At 39.4% G+C, this 21187-nt stretch overlaps 1 protein-coding gene across 6 annotated transcripts in view; it reads right to left on the reverse strand.

Annotated features, from left to right (window-relative positions):
- The window catches only part of FCHSD2 (FCH and double SH3 domains 2), a 246548-nt gene that overhangs the window by 171024 nt on the left and 54337 nt on the right, over nt 1-21187 (reverse strand). The window contains exon 1 of one of the 6 annotated variants that reach the window (XM_034759169.1): nt 5475-5538. The exons of the other annotated variants lie outside the window; for them this stretch is intronic. Coding sequence (XP_034615060.1) covers nt 5475-5495 — 21 coding nt within the window. The 5' untranslated portion in view covers nt 5496-5538. Of the gene's footprint in view, nt 1-5474; nt 5539-21187 lie in introns of those variants that run through there. 6 annotated transcript variants of the gene reach the window in all.

Below are 21187 nucleotides of genomic sequence, written 5' to 3' on the forward strand. Positions count from 1 at the left end.
AGGTATTTATTTCTCAGGTAGTTCTGGAGAAGCCATCTGCAACTGGGCTGTTAACACCCACCCTCCTACCCATGGAACCAGAGTAGAACTGTGGGCATTATGCTAGTCACCCTTTTTCCTTCGGGCTAGGAATTTTTCCCTCACTCTCAGACTGGCCATAGTGGAGTGGGTGTTTTTGCCTTCCTCACAGTGCGTCAGGGACCCAGTGAGGTGGGAAGGGAGGTTAGGTTTAAACATTGCAACTTAGTAAATAAAAAAAAAAAATGTAGCAGAAGTCCAGCACAGGTACTTGCTATGAAATAAACACAGTGATCAGACAAAATGGATTGGAAGAGGATTTAGGGGAAAGCCTCCCTTAAGAAAGCTGGGAAAGGGATTCAGGGCTCCTAGCATTTGGTACAGCAGGGAGCCCCCTTCCTTTTCATTCAGCCCCTTTAACCCTTGTCTGAGGAGAGGGCAGTGGGGTCACAGCACTGGGCTGACTGGGACCAGGCTGGAAAGGAGAGGGGCTGGCAGCAGTCCCCCCTCAAATAGATGGAAATGATTAAGGAAAGAATGTCAACCTACACTGTACAATTTATTCTCTTGTACACTCAGATATTTGCTGAAGTAAGTTGTGGCCTAATTAAACTACATCTGTTGCCTCATGGCTTTCTTCTGACATGGCCTGACAATTTCATATTACTGTGGGACATATAAAGCAATCTCCAAATATGAACACAGCTAGTCAGAGCCAACAACGCTTTTTAAGAACAAATCCCTTTCACTTGTCACTACAAAATGCTGTAAAAAATGGAATTAATGACTTTAAAACTTTCATGGCTGAAAGCTTAGCAGCAAAGCCAAGGAATGTGTTACATTAAGGTAGGGTGATGCCATGCATGGAAACGCACAGAAAAAAATTAATGCTCTGATGCCCAGCAGTGAATTCTGGAGCACTGATGGAGTGCAGGTCCCATACTGAGTAGCAGTCTCTGCTTATTAAAAGAACCACTTTTCCTTTCAGCAATTCTGACTTTTCTGTCTGTGGAAAAAAATATTAGCAGCACAAGAGACAGCCTGGAACTCTGCTCCAATGCAAAAATCTTATCTGGAGGTATTTATATATCAAATCTTTAGAAGAGATATCTGAACAAGATTCTTTGACAGAGAATTGTGAAAAATGACTACAAACACACAATTTTCATTAAAATATGTCCCGCTGTTATGCAACAAGTTAAAAAGGTAGCAATTGTCTGATTCTACTGAGTCATCCAGTGGGTTGCAGTGTTCATTGTAATTTTCTTTGCAAAAGCTTCCATACAAAGCTATACATTTTACCTGAACATACGCAATCTTCAAAACCTAAAGCCTAGATGGTTTTAAATCTAATTCATTAATAAATCAGCAAAACATACTATCCGTGCCTACTTTAGTAAAACTGCCATGTAATCTCAGATTTTCTCAGCTTTCTAATTCTAGAAAGCTAGTTTCAAAGCACGTCAATTGATTTTTATGTAAACATTTCCACAACCTATTAGACTAGCCAGTACTCACACACATTTACATCAACTCTTTGCAGGTTCCAGCCACACACACAACTTAACATAAACCACGCGGTCCTTCATTTAATCTTTAAATGCGTCTTCTGAGCTATTTGAAACATATGTAGCAAAGAACGGAACGCCATACATCACTGGAATGTCTTTTTAAAGTATTAGGGATGTTCATTCAATGTGAAAAGGATGTCTTAAAAATAGCGTTTTGAAGAGTTGGTATATTTGCCTATTAGCAATGTAAAATGCCATATTGGATCAGACTGGGTCCGTTTCTTCCTTTATTAGAAAATTACCGAAGAAACATACTCTAAAAAAATAAAGATTTATGATAGTAGCTGTTTGGTGAGACATGTATTTGTCTGAGAGTCAGAATAGCAAAGCACAACAGAAAATTGCATTTGTACCCTTCATTTCTTTTATTTGTAAAAATACATGTACAAAGCCAAAAAGATAATTAAAAAAAAAGAAATATTGGATCTTGACTTTGCTTATGAAAACTGTAGACCTACGTGAATAACCAACAGAAGCAGCATACTTGTAAGGCAAAGCCTTTTTTATTTTTTTTTCACATAACACTGGCTCCTGCCACTACAGAATTCTATTAGTCTATACACTTTTAAAAAACATATTATGGAAGAGTTTGCTCTAAAATAATACAGTAACAGAGATATTAAAGACATTTGTTATTCTTATTCATAAAACACGTCAATGACAGGTACATACTAGAAAAATTAAATAAAGCCCACTGCAATCTCTAGAATATAAGAAACCTTTGGGGTAGGAATGATTTCAAGGATCGTACATTTCTATACTGAAATTAGTTTTGAGCATGGAGAAGTTGAGCATGGATAGGTCCTAGATCTTTATCATCAGGAAGAATCTGGAGTAGAAACCAGAGGTTCTCCCTTTAGATGGGATTTGATTATTGATAAAAGGGAAAGGAGACGCTATTCAGTCTAGAAATCCTTGTCTTTTCACATTACTTTGAGGGGGATGAGACAAGGGAAAATTAAGAAGGGTGGATCTTGAAAATTAATGAAACTTTGTCTGAGAAACTCCATTAGAAGTGTTGTTAGCTGAAGTTGAGAATGAGTTCTTTAATCTTCCTCACAGGGAAAGGTGGACATAAACAAGCAGTCTTCCCTGCTCGTGTTGGGAAAGAATTTCCTGATTTTGGTGCACTAAGAGAGGGGAAAAACTGGAAGGATTTGGTAGAACTGGAAGTTACAGTGAAATGACTTGAAACTACTAGAGTGTCTCTTGCCAAAAATTTGTTGGGTATATTATTATTCACGTCAGAGGGATCCTTAGAGCTATTTCTAATGCCTTACTGAAGAGATTTACCTTGTCAAAGGACTTTTGAAACAGTTTGCTTCTGGAAGTGGTGTCTATACCTAGAGCCACATTTTTTTTTTCCAAACAAGAGGAGATCTAGCACAGTATCTAGTGATGCTACAGGAAGCATCAGACAGAAAGCAAACATTTTGAGAGTTCAGCTGTGTTTTAGTCTCCCTCCTTTGATCTCTATGGAACCTCTTTCCAAGAAAGCAAAGGATAAGCCAGTAACAGTGTTCGTCAAGCTGACACTATGCACATCATTTAACAGCACACAAAGCAAGAGAAAAAGATATAAAGCCACTTATGGGAACTTTTGTTGATCTTTGGTCCATACATCTTTTCAGGAACCCTCCTATCCCTCTATACCATTATCCCAATCTTTTGTTTCTGACTAAGATAAAGGAAGGACAAGTCAATCTTTGGGGCACAAGAGAACTTTGCTGCAAAGGGATCTGCACAACAGTAAGGTTGGGTCAGCAGTGGGGAATTTGCAACTCTCTCAAGTCTCCCTCCAAAGAGAAAACAGGCTCAGAGAGGAAGTGAAGGATAATACTGGGTTAGGAATCCTGAAGTGGAAGAAGCCCTAGCGTTGTCAAGGCAGAATAGGAGAAGCCAAGCAACCTTTTTGTTTTATGTATATATCCCTCTTTGGAGGGCTTTATTTGGCTTAGCTCTTAAAGGGGCAGGATGCTACTTTGGATGAATTAGTTTCCTGTAAAAACCACCATCGCCTGAAGAGCTTTGTCCAACTTCACGTTTTATTTCCCATCCTCCACATGCCAATCACCATGGTGTCTAAGTGCTTTCCAAAATTACAAAAGCACACACTAAACGTATTACACTTCTTTTTTCTAAGAAGAAAGATAGCCATTTTGTTTTCTCCTTAACTAGCTATGACTTCTACAAGTACACTGCAACAACTCTGTCCCCACCTACACTAAGAGGAGGGCATTCATTTAAATAATATGGTCTAAAAATAAATAAAATGGTCACAAAATTTTCAAGTGAAAGCTATAATGTCTATCTTTCAGGACACATTATTGAAACAGAAGCAAAATAATCTGGTAAGAAATGCAATCTTCTCATGAGCACATTTGGAAAAAAAAGTCTGGAAGAAAAAGCAGAAATACATTTCCCACTGGAAATACATCCTGGGTATCCAAGTATTTCATAACTTTCTTATATCACAGAAGAACATGAACATCTATTTTTCTGTAATTCAGCCCTTTATACTTTGGGCAGGTAAATGAAAACGTTGAGTCGTGTTACTAATAGTTATGTTTGATTGTCTGCAAAGCTAAGAAAACCGCTGCTCAGCTTCTTTCAAAATCCCCAGACTAACTTCCTCCCATTCAATTAGTTTGTTTGCAATCAATATGAAAAATGCTTTCATTCCTGTCAAAAATCTGTCAGCCACTTAATGATACTGTAAATTGGAAAAGGCACTATGTTATGAATGCTGCTAGTAAAAAATTTATTATAAGGATATCTGTCAAACTTGAAAGGAGAGAGTGTCTGTTGAACACAAACTATTAACTTACCAAAATCATAAGTATGTGAATTCACATAAATTATATTTTACATATATAAATAAAAATACAAATCATGGCCTGTGTTAAATCTTTGGTTCCTGAGTAATACTAATACTATACTTAACTCTTGTGAAATAGTGCTACTCACAACCAGGTCACTGAGTAACTACCAGCTGATATAAAAGCATACTTGCCTATGTAATGAAAGTGCATAGTTAATTTTTTATCTTAAAATATATGGAATTTTCCCTAACAAATATATTACATATTTAATATGTATAAACTATAGTACAGTCACATGCCAAATTGTTAGGGAACACTTTCTAAAAGTCAGTTCAGAACTTTCAAGTGTACTAGGCACACTAATATTGTTGTGATTAGCAAGGTATAAAAATATCTACATAAGAGCTGCAAATGGAGGACAAGATCAGTACGTAAAGAGTTGATCTTCAAAATTTTAAGAGGAAAACCTCTATTAAACCTAAAAATATTTTTAAAAATGAAAGGACTCTGAACTAAGTAGATCATCACTAATTCACACTGACTGGCAGCTCCACTGACAAATACAGAATTTTGCATACTAAAGATCAAACAAATAAAAATAGCAAAGAATCTGTATCAAAAATGCATTTGTTCATATAGGCTTCAATTAATCAAAGCACAACTTTAGGCACATGCTTAAGTCTATTCCCATTTTTCAAAGCCCTTAAAGTACAGGCTTAACAGCTTTGTAGAATCTAGACTTAATGTAGCTTTCATTACAGTAAATAATACTTCTAGTACAACTAGAAAATGGCCAGTAGTAGTATACTGAGTTTTTGTAATGAGTCCTCGCTAAAGCATTCTAGATTTTTGTTTAGAAGTGTTTTTGTCAATCTTGTAGTAATCCCTCCACAATGTTTTGACATACCTCTGGGCTGAGGAAGAAAAGGATTTAAAAAGTTAATGCCCTCATTATTGTAAGGCAGTCCCAGGCCTGACAACATTGGCATTTTTAATATACATGAGCTTGTCCTCCCTCTAGCTGTCTGTTGTATCCACCTATCATCCCTTGTCTTATACTTACACTGTAAGCCTTTTGGGGCATGGACTATCTTTTCATTACATATGCAGACAATGCCTAGCACCATAGGGCCCTGGTCCTTGTTCAGTGGCCTCTAGGTTTTACTGCAATACAAACAAAAACAAAGAACAACAGGTTTTTAATCTGGTCTGGGCCAGACAGTGTATAGAAGGGACTAAACAGTGTTAGCATTGTATTTTAAAAATCACATTCTAGACTAAAACCTGGGCTAGAACATGATTTGCATCATCATTCTATGGTCTTTTTTAATAGGGCTTGCTAGTCCGGATCAATTGTGCGGCTAGCTGTCCACTAGAAACCAATAAACTCACTTTCCCTTGTGACCAAACAAGATTTGAACCCAGATCTTCAGAGATCAGTAGCTAATGTTAACCCACTACATGAACTACCCCTCAGAGGCTGTATTGCTAAGATTTTTTTCTTCTTCTTCTGCTAGAGCTCATTATTTTTCCAACATGTAGCAAATGAAATTGATCCTGTTGCCTTGCTGCCAACACACGAATCTGAAAAACAGTGAAAACGGGTATCATTGCCAGTTTTCACAATGCCAGAGATTACAGCAGCTCTCTGTAGCAGAGCAGTAGAATTGTCCATCTGTAGATTTAGGAAGGCATCAGTTTAACCTTCATTTGTATTTTGAAGATTATTTTCACAAAAACAAGGGCTACAAACTAGCTTATTTTCTTAAACAAAAGCTTAGATTTTGCAGGCTTGGACAGTGGTATTTTTTCTTTTTTACTTGCCCTAGAAAGTGGATGCAGGGATTTTTTTAAGCCCTGTTCACAGAGGTACTCTTTGTGTGCTTTGGCACTATGCAACATCCAAGTCAGTGAAAGGGTTATATAGCCTCATTTTCATAAAAGCATACCAAAAGGAACTGTATACTACAGATGACATTTTTATATTACACTGGGTAAGAAACATCCTAGCATTTCATTTATATATTTACCAGTGTAGTGACCTGAACAAAGAGCATCTTAGAGTATCTTAGGTCCTATAGAAACATTTCTCTGTTGATAGCAAATATTTCTCAGATTAGTAGCACATCTTTTATTACTTTGCAGCTGGCATTTGGACTGGTTTACTCAATTGGCTTGACTATCCTTACATTTCCTCCCTCCGGCTTTCTCTTGGGAGAGGGGGGCCAAACTGGCTGATAAAAGGCCTTTTATCTGTATGAAACTGAACAAGTCAACTACTGTATATTTAGAGTCTTATACAGAATAATCATTTACAGTAGATTTGACAAACATTCTCTGTTTATTTTAGCTCTCACTTTCTAAGAGTGAAAAATGTTTAAAAATAGTAAAGAACGCATTTATTGTACCCTTTAAAATAATCCTCAGTCTAAAACAAATGGTGCTATTAGCCAAGCAGTCTTATTGTGCTCAGTTTTGCTTACGTCAACCTAAGAACTTGCTAGTGCCAGTTATAAAATCATGCTCACAGAGTTAGGGTTCCTTTCAGATTAAAGCTGATAAAATCCCTCTCAAGCAAAAATTTAAAAATAACTTTTTATAAAGTATACACTGAACATAGTGTAAATTAACCATTTTTGCAGAGGGTTCAATGAGCCCTACAGTGCCTGTTCACTTCCTAATTGCTGATACCCAGCAATGCAAAGCTTTGGCGGGGACTGACAGCTGGTATGCCTCAAGGAGTATCAAAACAAATTATAGTATTTGAATTTTTCCTTCAGAAATATTAATATCTCTAACAAACACCACTAACTAAAAATTTAGAGAAGTAAATAAAATTTTTAGGCATAGTCCAAAAGCATTTTAGTTTGCTGCACAGAATGAAGACTCACTTAGGGCTTGTCTACATGGCATCGCAGTATGAACTACACTGTGTGAACTGTAGAATGCTCTAAAATGTTGCACTCTAACTGCCCTATGTAGACCTTGCCAGCGCAAACTAAAAGGTACCTAGTGGCCTTTAATATAGCCCTGCTTGAAACATGATTACATCCATGTCAACTAGGTACCTTTAGTTCACACCAACAAGCTGTACGTGGAGCAGTTAGTGTGCAACACATTAGAGCACTCTACAGTCTACACCAGTCTAGTCCGCAGGGAAGAGCCACGTAGCCAAGCCCTAAGTTCTCTCAAGTGCTGAAGAAAAGAATAAAGGGAAGTTACACAACATCTCTCACTCCACCTGAAGTTTGCAAAGTATTTGCATTAGGGGTGTACCAGCATTGTTTACTGACACTAGAAACCTAATGATAGCTTTCATTTTCCCATTGTGGGAAAACTGGCTTAGTTTATGAAGAAAGCAAATCACTGCTTTTCCAACAGCTTTTCAAAGAAAATGGCACAACTTTCAATGAAGACAGAGGGGTTTATTTAGAAGAGAATTGACCAACTGGACTTCAAGATAAGCTTCTTTTGCTGACAGGCTAACAGTGCAGCTATGTATATCTTTGTCCATGCAGGCAAACTGAATTTTCAACTAATTAATTTCATTTTGATTACCTCTCAAGAGTGACAGTCTGAGGTAACTCGGTGACCTCACTTTTCTAAATGTTCACCTTTTAATTCATTATAGAAGGTACTACTCATTATAGAAAAGAAATAGGATTTATGGAAAGAAACAGGACTTGGGGTGGAATATGAAAGATCGCGATATTTATGATGGTTCCAGAATGAACATGGGAACATTAATTTACTTTACAAGAGGGAGTGCAAACATACACACCACAAAACAGACAAGAGCAGGTCAAAGGCCACTAGGCTTTTCACTTTCTTTGGGTGTGATATTGTGTGCATGCAAGGGGGAGGAGTGGCTGGGGACAACAGGATATACTACATGGTAGACTTGTCACCAAGTTTCTCTCTTTTTAGCTAGAGGTTTCAGCCATAAAAATGTCAAGAGAAATGCAGGGTCACCAATAACATGCAGGCCCCTGCATTGTAATCTACAGTACAAGAGAATATATTCAGCATAAAGCTTGGAAACATATTTTGCTGCTCAGAAGCCTGTCCCCAAACAGTGTAATGAGGGATCCATCTGATACAGAATTGAAGGCAATTGGTTTGTTACTTTCACTTTTCCACAAACAGTATAAGAGCTGTGTGAACATGAACAGTACAAAGAATGTTCTGGTCAAACTGAGGGTGGGAACAGGAAATGCATGAGGTCAGAGGTTGTCTCCATTACCAAATTCACTGGCAGTATAGAAAAATGAATTCCTACGGCATCCACTAGATGGAGTTCAGCTATTCCAAACAAGTTATACAGTAAAAAGAGCAGGAGTACTTGTGGCATCTTACTGATACTTCAAATGTGGAAAGAGAAAACACTAGACTAAATTGCTGAGAATAAACATCAATCTGCCTTCAGAGCTTTTAGCTTTGTAATCATCAATCATGTTAATGATACTACTGCCTAAGGAACCACCAAAAAATGGAGCCTCATTGTGCTAGGCACTGTACAAACACATAGTAGCGCAGAGTCCCTGTCCCCAAGAGCTTACAATGTAAACAGACAAGACAGACACACAGCAAATGTCATGTTAGTTCCATGATTTGGGGGATTGGGGCAGCAGGTTAAGTTAGGAAGAGCTAAGCTAAATGGAAAAAAATGAAGGGAGAGAGGACACTGAAGTGAAGAAGTCTAAGGGGGACAGGACAAGGGGAAAGACGGTAAGAGTGACAGGTGTGAAGGAGTGAAGCTAAGGGGAAGAGACTGAGAAAGGGGGAAAGGAAGTGTAAGAGCAAACAGCCACTCAGCATGGGACAGATAAAGTCCAGTGAAAACTGTAGAAAGTTCTCAATGTCCAAAGGTGCCTGCTATGGCTGCTTCTGAAGCTGGTGTGTGGGCAGGGAAGCACTACTTGGGTTACAGTACCCCAGAGTGTGGATGATCTTAGTTTTCTGTGAAGGATCCTGGCTCTTTTAATGTAAGCTCTGCCTTAATCATCAATCTTCCAGATATGCTAGAAGATTCCATCTTGCAAACCAATCAAGAGAGCAGTGGGATACATTACAGCTGTTACTAGATAAGAGACAGAAGAAATGGATATGCAATATTTTTGGTTAGGTGAAAGTCAGTGTTTACTTATATGTCACACTGTCCCTTTTATGGAAAGCATGAGCCAACACATGCCTACTCCAGGTTCTGGTTCCAGCATTCTAGTAGGAGTCCCCAGAGGTCATGTGACTGTAGGCTGCTGAGAGACACACTGGTAAGGCATGTCAGGTAATAATAAGGAGCAGCCTTCCCCTTAGAGTCAAGTCCAGATTTAGTGGCAGTGACATCAAGAGAGAACACAGTTCAGGGGGGGCTGTGAAAAAGGTTCAAAGAATAGATATATAGAAGAACCCCAGTGAAAGATGAAAAACATGAAGGAAAAGGCCTGGGAGAACATTTTCCTGGTGCGGGCTGAAGGACTGGTGTTAGCATTTGTCCCTATTTAGCAGCCCCAAGCCAAGACTTTCAGAGAAGACGAGAATCTCCCCATGCTGCTTCATCTTCAGAAATCAAGGCAGAGATTAGGACAGATATCATAGAATCACAGAATATCAGGTTGGAAGGGACCTCAAGAGGTCATCTAGTCCAACCCTCTGCTCAAAGCAGGACCAATTCCCAACTAAATCATCCCAGCCAGGGCTTTGTCAAGCCGGGCCTTAAAAACCTCCAAGGAAGGAGACTCCACCACCTCCCTAAGTAATGCATTCCAGTGCTTCACCACCCTCCTAGTGAAATAGTGTTTCCTAATATCCAACCTGGACCTCCCCCACTGCAACTTGAGACCATTGCTCCTTGTTCTGTCATCTGCCACCACTGAAAACAGCCGAGCTCCATCCTCTTTGGAACCCCCCTTCAGGTAGTTGAAGGCTGCTATCAAATCCCCCCTCATTCTTCTCTTCTGCAGACTAAACAATCCCAGTTCCCTCAGCCTCTCCTCATAAGTCATGTGCTCCACACCCCTAATCATTTTTGTTGCCCTCCGCTGGACTCTTTCCAATTTTTCCACATCCTTCTTGTAGTGTGGGGCCCAAAACTGGACACAGTATTCCAGATGAGGCCTCACCAATGTCGAATAAAGGAGAACAATCACGTTCCTCGATCTGCTGGCAATGCCCCTACTTATACAGCCCAAAATGCCGTTAGCCTTCTTGGCAACAAGAGCACACTGTTGACTCATATCCAGCTTCTCGTCCACTGTGACCCCTAGGTCCTTTTCTGCAGAACTGCTACCTAGCCATTCGGTCCCTAGTCTGTAGCAGTGCATGGGATTCTTCCGTCCTAAGTGCAGGACTCTGCACTTGTCCTTGTTGAACCTCATCAGGGATTTTTTGGCCCAATCCTCTAATTTGTCTAGGTCCCTCTGTATCCGATTCCTACCCTCTAGTGCATCTACCACGCCTCCTAGTTTAGTGTCATCTGCAAACTTGCTGAGAGTGCAGTCCACACCATCTTCCAGATCATTAATAAAGATATTAAACAAAACCGGCCCCAGGACTGACCCTTGGGGCACTCCGCTTGAAACCGGCTGCCAACTAGACATGGAGCCATTGATCACTACCCATTGAGCCCGATGATCTAGCCAGTTTTCTATCCACCTTACAGTCCATTCATCCAGCCCATACTTCCTTAACTTGGCGGCAAGAATACTGTGGGAGACTGTATCAAAAGCTTTGCTAAAATCAAGGAATAACACATCCACTGCTTTCCCCTCATCCACAGAGCCAGTTATCTCCTCAAAGAAGGCAATTAGGTTAGTCAGGCACGACTTCCCCTTGGTGAATCCATGCTGACTGTTCCTGATCACTTTCCTCTCCTCTAAGTGTTTCATAATTGATTCCTTGAGGACCTGCTCCATGATTTTTCCAGGGACTGAGGTGAGGCTGACTGGCCTGTAGTTCCCCGGATCCTCCTCCTTCCCTTTTTAAAAGATGGGCACTACATTAGCCTTTTTCCAGTCATCTGGGACCTCCCCCGATGGCCATGAGTTTTCAAAAATAATGGCCAATGGCTTTGCAATTTCATCCGCCAACTCCTTTAGCACCCTCGGATGCAGCGCACCCAGCCCCATGGACTTGTGCACATCCAGTTTTTCTAAATAATCCCTGCGACATTGTGCAGTCTATATGGTTTTATAAAAATATAAGTGAATAAAATTGTAACTGGGATATGCTTCATGCAAAAGGGCTCTTGTAAGGTATCACTACAAAGCTCATAATCTACTGAGTGTGATCATCCTATTTGTAGAAATGTACCACTCTTGTATATAAAACTAGAAATATAAAACGTAACTCTGAGGGCCTGTTGTAATTATGTAAAGCGTGGGCCATTAAGGATGGTTTGGAATCTTGATGACTCCCATTGTCTGCAGATGGCTGTATTTACCTGTGAGTCTTCCTGTATGTGTGTGTGCTGGCAAGTGAGTAATGAAGTCTTGCAGTGACATGTGATCATGTCACCTGAACTGGAATCCATCTTTAACCTGGTGCTTTTCCAGTGAGGGGGGGTGGAAACCCAGAGGGACAAAGGGTTCCCGCCTTATGCAAAAGATATATAAAGGGGTGGAAGAGAACAAGGGGGAGAGGAGCCATCATGAAGAATCCCCTAGCTGTCACCTGAGCTGCAACAAGAGCTGTACCAGGGGAAAGAATTGTGCCCAGGCCTGGAAGGTGTCCAGTCTGAGAAAAAACTTACCGAAGCATCTCTGAGGGTGAGATTATCTGTATTTAGTTTGATTAGACATAGATTTGCACATTTTATTTTATTTTGCTTGGTGACTTACTTTGTTCTGTCTGTTACTACTTTGAACCACTTAAATCCTACTGTCTGCATTTAATAAAATCACTTTTTATTTAGTAATTTACTCAGAGTATGTATTAATACCTGAGGGAGCAAACAGCTGTGCATATCTCTCTATCAATGTTATAGAGTGCGAACAATTTATGCGTTTGCCCTGCATAAGCTTTATGCAAGGTAAAACTGATTTATCTGGGTTTAGACCCCATTGGGAGTTGGGCATCTGAGTGCTAAAGACAAGCACACTACTGTGAGCTGTTTTCAGGTAAACTTGCAGCTTTGGGACAAGTGATTCAGACCCTGGGTCTGTGTCTGGAGCCAGACAGGAGTGTCTAGCTCAGCAAGACAGGTTGGTGGATTCCTGAGCTGGCAGGGAAAACAGAAGCAGAGGTAGTCTTTGCACATCGGGTGGCAGCTCCCAAGGGGGTTTCTGTGATCCAACCTGTCACAGTCCCGAACCACTTCTTTCTCCACAGAGGGCTGGTCACCTTCTCCCCATATTGTGCTGCCCAGTGCAGCAGTCTGGGAGCTGACCTTGTTTGTGAAGACAGAGGCAAAAAAAGCATTGAGTATATTAGCTTTTTCCACATCCTCGGTCACTAGGTTGCCTCCCTCATTCAGTAAGGGGCCCACACTTTCCTTAATTTTCTTCTTGTTGCTAACATACCTGAAGAAACCCTTCTTGTTACTCTTAACATCTCTTGCTAGCTGCAACTCCAAGTGTGATTTGGCCTTCCTGATTTCACTCCTGCATGCCTGAGCAATTTTTATACTCCTCCCTGGTCATTTGTCCCATCTTCCTCTTCTTGTAAGCTTCTTTTTTGCGTTTAAGATCAGCAAGGATTTCACTGTTTAGCCAAGCTGATCGCCTGCCATATTTACTATTCTTTCTACACATCGGGATGGTTTGTTCCTGCAACCGCAATAAGGATTCTTTAAAATACAGCCAGCTCTCCTGGACCCCTTTGCCCTTCATGTTATTCTCCCAGAGGATCCTGCCCATCTGTTCCCTGAGGGAGTCAAAGTCTGCTTTTCTGAAGTCCAGGGTCCATATTCTGCTGCTCTCCTTTCTTCCTTGTGTCAGGATCCTGAACTTAACCATCTCATGGTCACTGCCTCCCAGGTTCCCATCCACTTTTGCTTCCCCTACTAATTCTTCCCTGTTTGTGAGCAGCATGTCAAGAAAAGCTCTGCCCCTAGTTGGTTCTTCCAGCACTTGCACCAGGAAAATGTCCGCTACATTTTCCAAAAACTTCCTGGATTGTCTGTGCACCGCTGTATTGCTCTCCCAGCAGATATCAGGGTGATTAAAGTCTCCCATGAGAACCAGGGCCTGCGATCTAGCAACTTCAGCTAGTTGCCAGAAGAAAGCCTCGTCCACCTCATCCCCTTGGTCTGGTGGTCTATAGCAGACTCCAACCACGACATCACCCTTGTTGCTCACACTTCTCAACTTTATCCAGAGACTCTCAAAAGATATGCCCACAAGAATCTGAATAAGCAAAAATGAATAGTTTCAAAGAGCAAGATGTTTAGGATGAAAGTATAGCATCTAAGTTTACCAAAATTCGAAGCAGAACCAGTTTTGTGAGAGCACTAATTGGAAATAAAAATAATGACTAAGGAAGGCTAAAGGAATTTTGCTTGCATCATTTCAGTATAAAATGTAGTTTCTTTATTTTTTTTTTTTGTACATATACTGTAGTTCTAAGTTTACATATCCCTTTATGAGGAATTTAAATGTTTTTACAGAAAATAGAAGCTGACAGTATACCTCTGTTCTTATGGAAATATTGCTTTAACTTAAAGAATTCCACAAAAACCGTAGTGGATAGTATGGTGTTTTGTATTTAAAAAGGTGACCTCCTTAAAGGAATTTTTTTTTAAATGGCTAAATACTTAAATGTTATACATTAAAATTTGGTGTAACAGTGCAAAAGGGCCCCTCTTCATGCAGACCAGATATTTGATTTAATTTTTTTTTTTTAAAGAAACCCATCTCTATAGCCAAGAGGAAGAGGTGACCTGTCAAAGGAGATGTCCATTCTACATAACATCAGCAAATGATTCTTGAATGACCAATACTTTGAGATTTTAGCATGCACTAAAACATTTCTTGATGCAGTTCTCTTCACAGAGTATAAAAATTATATGGACTAGTCTGCATAAGAATACTGTTTAGATTGCCACATATGGAACTGTAATCTTTTTGTTATATGCATAGTTTATCTTAAATTTAAACAAATTACATATACAGAGGTCTAAAGATCTTGTTTCTAAAGATCTTTTGGGGGAAATGTGTACTAAGCAGCTGAACTGTGACAAGTGCAGAATGGTATCAATCCTACTACGCTATCTGATTTGTCAAATTTGTCCGTACAAATTATTCTAAAATTCACAATAGCATTCTTAACCATTTATGAAATGAGGCAGATCATGTCTTTACAGTGCTCATGGACACATTCTCCATGATTTGTTGGAAAGAATGAAGTGAATAACCACTACGGTCCTAGAGTTAGTTTTCTTGAACTTCTTAGTGTTGCAGATGGTGGCTGAATATAACAGATTATAGGATAAAGGTAGTATCGAGCAAGTGGTTTTTCTGCAACTAGTGGAGTTGTGTCGACGGACTATGAGGTTGTATAATGCAACAGATCAGACCAATCAATAAGCATAATTCACACAAGCAATGTAATGACTAGGAAGTAGTTTGTAGGCCCTTCATCAAAATACTTCAGAACTCGTTACAGAAAATATAATTTCCTCTTCGATTTCTTCCTAACCTAGATTCATTAAAAGCATTCTGCATAGATCTCCACTTCATGGATAATCTGAGCTTCACAGAGAAGTATTCTTGCACCATGCATAATTAATCTCAATATAAAATACTACTGCTAGTGATACTTTAAAGACATGTATTAAGTGACAATATAAAACAAATGAAATACATATAACTTAGTGTATTTTATAGAAATGGTATAACACACATATAACCCAGGACCTGGTTTTGAAGGAGCTGGCAGAAAAATACTGACCTCCTGACAGAACAAATTGCCTATATGAAAGCTTTATTAAACATTTCTATTTTTTGTAAAGAAATATGCAAATCCTACATGAAATTTTCTACAATCAGCCATGATCTGTTTCACAATTCAGTGAATCATTTGATTTTTCCAGATACTTATGCAAAACTTAATTAGCATGATGCTGTTTTCCACCATTCACAATTTGGAAACAAAAATTGTGTCCTAAAACTAAGGGGACTCTAAAATTAACCTTAAGTTTAGAATAGCCCAAACATAAAGCTGCTTTAAGAACTCAATTATTGGGTGTTGGAGGCAATTTTGAGTAATCAAATGATGAAATGTGATTGTTTTTATGTCAGTGACATATACTGTTCACTGTCAGAGCAAGTCTCTCTGTTCTACATCAGTCCAATTCCTTACCTTACATCTGTTCAGAAGTTAACATTTAAAGTGGATTTTTTTTCAGGGCAATCTCACTGATGAGGTTTCAGTAAATATTCTATAAATCTACTACAGCAAGGGAACTTGATTTTGAATGTTTATTTACCTGTGTTTTGTATTGGTTTTCATTCCCTAACTAACATCTTAAGAAAATAAACTTTTTTTTTAAATCTAAGATTACACAGAACACATGCTTTAGAACACAGTAATTCTAAGAACATAAGAATGGCAATACTGGGTCAGACCAAAGATCCATCCAATCCAGTATCCTGTCTACCAACAGTGGCCAATACCAGGTGCCCCAGAGGAAGTGAACCTAACAGGTAATGATTAAGTGATCTCTCTCCTGCCATCCATCTCCACCCTCTGACAAACAGAGGCTAGAGATACCATTCCTTACCCATCCTGGCTAATAGCCATTAATGGACTTAACCTCCATGAATTTATCTAGTTCTCTTTTAAACCCTGTTATAGTCCTAGCCTTCACAACCTCTTCAGGCAAGTAGTTCCACAGGTTGACTGTGCGCTGTGTGAAGAAGAACTTCCTTTTATCTGTTTTAAACCTGCTGCCCATTAATTTCATTTGGTGGCCCCTACTTCTTGTATTATGGGAATAAGTAAATAAGTTTTCCTTATCTACTTTCTCCACACCACTCATGATTTTATATACCTCTATCATATCCCCCCTTAGTCTCCTCTTTTCCAAGCTGAAAAGTCCTAGTCTCTTTAATCTGTCCTCTTATGGGACCCGTTCCAAACCCTAATCATTTTAGTTGCCCTTCTTTAAACCTTTTCTAATGCCAGTATATCTTTTTTGAGATGAGACCACCACATCTGTATGCAGTATTCAAGATATGGGCATACCATGGATTTATATAATTCTAGATAACTGTACAAGTTAACAGGGTGAAAATTTGATCCAACTTTATTAATCTGTCTGGAAAACATATGATTATTTATCACTTCCCTAACAAAATAATTCAAAACTGTTTTTCAATTTAAAAAACTACTAGTCACCAGCAGCTCAGGCTTTGCAAAAGACACCACTAATAAAAAAATCCTGTGTCTGGTAACTAACAGATAACACCTGCCTTATGGCATTTCTCACTCAGTGCTGGGAGGGCCTTTTCAATGAACTCTTCTTGTGCTATTTTGGGGGGCGGGGGAGAGAGACTGGGAGGGGGATTTGCAGTCCCAGACATTCGGCACTAGCAGATGAGTTGGAGATGGTCTTGAGAGAGCTCTATACAGCTTATCTTCAGCACCACGGCATAGGCACCATTAGAAGTCACAGTAGGCCTCTGAATTGAGGCACTGACTCCAAAGTCCAGAGCTCTGGGCAGCTTTGGGGAAGGGGAGGGGTGTGAAGAACTATTTTGATACCAACTGAGCCCATCCAGAGCAAGAGTCAAAAGCTGGAGAGAGCAGAAACTTGGAACTCTTCAGTGCTCAAGGAGTCTCACCCTGGAGGACTTCAGCATCCCTGCTTTTGGATTCAGAGCCTTTTCAGATCCTGTCTTTTTCCCCACAGAAAGTGCCAGTGATGCTAGAGTCAGTTTATGGAACTCAGAGGTGGAGGGGTTTGATGCCAACAAAGGCCATTCTGACTATGCACAAAAACCCCCAGCCTGAACCCATGGATGGTCTGCTGATTTTGCCCATAGGGCAAGAAAGCATGGAGCCTAAGTTGAGGCTTTGGGTGTAAGAACCCAACAGATGTTACTTCTGTCCAAAGTGAGATACAAACTTCTCCTAAGCAAAAGAGGCATCATACACGGGCAAAGTGACTAGGGAAATATCAACGATCAGGAGGTGGAGCATTTAAAACTTTCATTAAGTTCCACTGTGGATAACTGTGGCATTGACCTGGGGAAAGTGTGGGACATGTAACTTGAGGGCAGAAATGGGTAATTTAACCTCATCTGTGCTATACTGACACTAAAACCATTGAAAAATTATTTGAAACAGTATATAAAACTATTCATAAGACAGAGGTCTAAAAGTTACACAGACAACTCTCAGGTTCCTAATGCTCACAGACTATAGTGGCCAGAAAGAAACAAAGACAGTTAGGGCTTGCAACTCTTCCATGTAGCCTGGAATCCAAACATCTGGTGGCGTGAGGTGGTGCTCATGTGATGCTCACTGGGCATGGCTTTCCAGAACGCCATGGTGCAGGTGCCTTGAACCCAATGAGTGAGATTACACAGAAAGTCCACAGAAAAGAAGTGTTTTGCTAAAACAATGCATTTAAAATTTGTTTCGGTTTAAAAAAAATAGACAAGAGCAGACAAGCCTTTGTGAAAGACCCCATAATTCAGGAACAAATGTCACTTAAGCTTCCAAGAGTTTATTATAAAAAGTAAAAAAAAAAAAAAATGTAAAGGCAAGGAATATATTATACAATATTTCTAATATGCTACGGTCGAGGGTTTCTCTCAGAGCCCAGCACTGCAATTCCTATACAGACAAACCTCCGATTTACTTGAGTGAGAGGCTTGCCTGCATAGAAAGCAGGATCATAGCCAAATTTCTTCACAACCTACAAGCATGGTAGACACTACAATTTGCATATGAATGCTCACTATTATCAAGTAAACTGCTAGCATCGCTTATAGAAAGAAGTAAAAAAAAAATCTTAATTCCTTAAAAAAGGAAACACATGTCTGAGTCTTAATGACAGGCCATTTCCCCCACATTTTAAAACAGTTTGATATGCATTTTAAAAATGATCTTCCAACTAAAGTAAACAGCATTTAATAGACATACAAATAAAACCAAAGCTGGCATAGCTAAATTACTGCTGGAACAGCCTAAAGATGAATTTTCAACTGTGTACGTCCAACTCCATAATAAAATTATTTCTTTAGAGAACAAAAATAGGTTAAAAAGATTACTTTAATGCATCAGTTAACATCAAGGTTATTGGCCAATGGATCCATGTCTGCTTCTTGTTTGTCCCCAGGGAGAGACCCACCCTTATAGTCTGCAGTCTTTTCCTCCTCTTTTTACAGCCAGAGTAATCTTTTGTATCCTTCTCCAGGAAGAACATTTTGCCAGGACTACATGGAATGAACTAATAGACAAAAAGTTGCTTGTAAACACTTTCAAGGCAAGTACCTCCAATTATTTTACTGACGCCCCAGCGGATAGCTAACCGCTGAGTCTGAGACCAGACTTGATTTCACCCTAATATTAATTAATGAGTACTGAACAGCTGTCATAAGGCATGTATTCTCTAAGATACAGTTGTTTTATCTGTGCAGAAAGTCTGCATCAGTGAAGTTACTTCTGTGTTCAACACTGAAATGATGACATTTATAACACCTGTTTTTAAAGTAATAATCTGTCATCTATACATTGCTATGTAATTTTTTACGATTCCAGATACATTCGTATTCTTTTTTTATAGGGTCTTCTGTCCCATTACAGTTATCTTTATTACAATGCACCTAAGACTTAAAAAAGACTGTTAAACTACCTAAATGCCTTAAGTTATCTCAGGTTCTAGAACTTGTACATTACCCCTGCAAATGAAACCCCTTTAGGATTTTTTAAACAGATTGTTCATAATCTTTTAAGTTATCCTTTGCCTGTTTCTTTCTGGTATGTATACATGCTTATACAGGGCTTTTCTTCTGTATATCTGAAAGCATTTTACAAAACAAGGTAAGAATTCCCATTTAACAGATGAAACAGAGGTTAAATTACATGCCCAAGGTTTGTCTTGAGGTTAAGGAAATTAACTCAAAAGATCTGAGATCCACTCTCAGCTCCACCACAGACATCCTAGCTCTGTCCAAGATCATTCAGATTTCTCTGTGCCTGTGTTCCCTATCTGCAAAACAGAGATAATATTTCCCTACCTAACAGGGGTGTTCTGAGGTATTTAAAATCAAGTCACACAAGTTAGGGAGACAGTGGGGCACACAATCTAGTCTCCTGATTCCTAACATCTGTCCAAAGAATTTACAATCCAATTAAAAAACAGTCAACCTGAAATCCACATTAAAAGTGCCATTGGGTTTTACTCGTAGAAATACTTCTTCCTAGTCCAAGACTGATAGATGTATAAATGGACACTTCCTTTTTGAGCTCAATTACTGGAAAACTTCTGGGTTTTTTAGATCCAGAAATTAGGCGATATAGCAAAAATCAAATAAGTATTTGGCTGCAAAAGGCTGAAAGTTATATAGATACGCATGTACACACACAACTGCACAATGTTACTGGGGCAACTAATAAATTACTTTCAAGGAAAAAATATTTATGTTTTTGAATGTAATAAGTGTTTTTTGAAGTTTTTTATTTGTATGTTCTTAAAGTTAATCACACTAGTTTTGCTCTAAATTCCATCTTCCTTCCCATCACTGCTATTCCTCTGCACCACTTTGCACATGCTTCTCTGGCACTTGGTCCTTCACTCTTCCCCCTGCACACACTTCCCTACCTTTTGTTCCTCCTCCCCTCTGTCCATACAATCCCATTACCTACTTCTCTTCCTCCTGTGGCTATGATGACCAACCACCTGGGTCCTCCTCTCCCTCTGGTATACTGGAAAGGCTGTCTAGCTGCCTGGTTCTCTTTTCTGGGCATTCCTCTCCAAGTGGCAGCTGCTGGTTTATCTTCTGCTGACAGCTTCCATTGGCATTCCCAGCACCAGTCTCACTGGTGGCTCCAGTCTCTGAGGGATGTTCACTCATATGTACAAACAGGCCCCAGTGGAGAAAGCTAAACTGTGTCCTCCTCTTCCTTGCTTCCATTTGCTTTTAGAGGTATCAATATGTTTCCAACTCCTGTGGAAACAAGGAGGACCAACCAACACCATATGACCCTGCCAGCTCTCTGCAGACCACAGCTTGGGAACAACTGTTACCAAACCATATTGCCTCCTAAACATTAATTTGGTCTTACGACACTCAGGCAGAAAAATTCATAAAGATACATTACATTTAATTAAGATCCTCAATTACAAGTGCCTCCCACATCTGAAAATACTGGTGTAGACCTTCATACTATGGTACTTCCTCATCTTTCTTCCATGCTTGTAATAGTTAATAATGCTGACAGTTAAAGGATTATAACTGGCATCTCAATTAGCACTCATTTAAATGGTGTAGTTTGCAGCTCAAGCTATTATTTCAGGCTCTCTGCAAACTCAGGCAGATATCGGTTACACTAATGTCACATTCTGAAGGTTTACTCTGCAATTATAATGGCTAAAGACTAATTAAAAAATAAGCAGATATTCTGAACAACAAATGAGGTCTGTCTGTGCAGGGTCACATGCCACAGTCTCTGGGAAAAGCTGTGCTATGGAGTTATACATTGTAAATAATAATTAAAAGTACAGTAGAGATGCAACTATGATCTCAACAATGTAAAATATTTTCTTTTAGCTGCTCAGAGGACTTAGTAAAGTGGATGTTCTATGGATAGTATCCAAAGTAACTGCTCACC

This window comes from Trachemys scripta, chromosome 1 (genome assembly GCF_013100865.1).
Source record: "Trachemys scripta elegans isolate TJP31775 chromosome 1, CAS_Tse_1.0, whole genome shotgun sequence".
Classification (NCBI taxonomy): Eukaryota; Metazoa; Chordata; order Testudines; family Emydidae; genus Trachemys; species Trachemys scripta.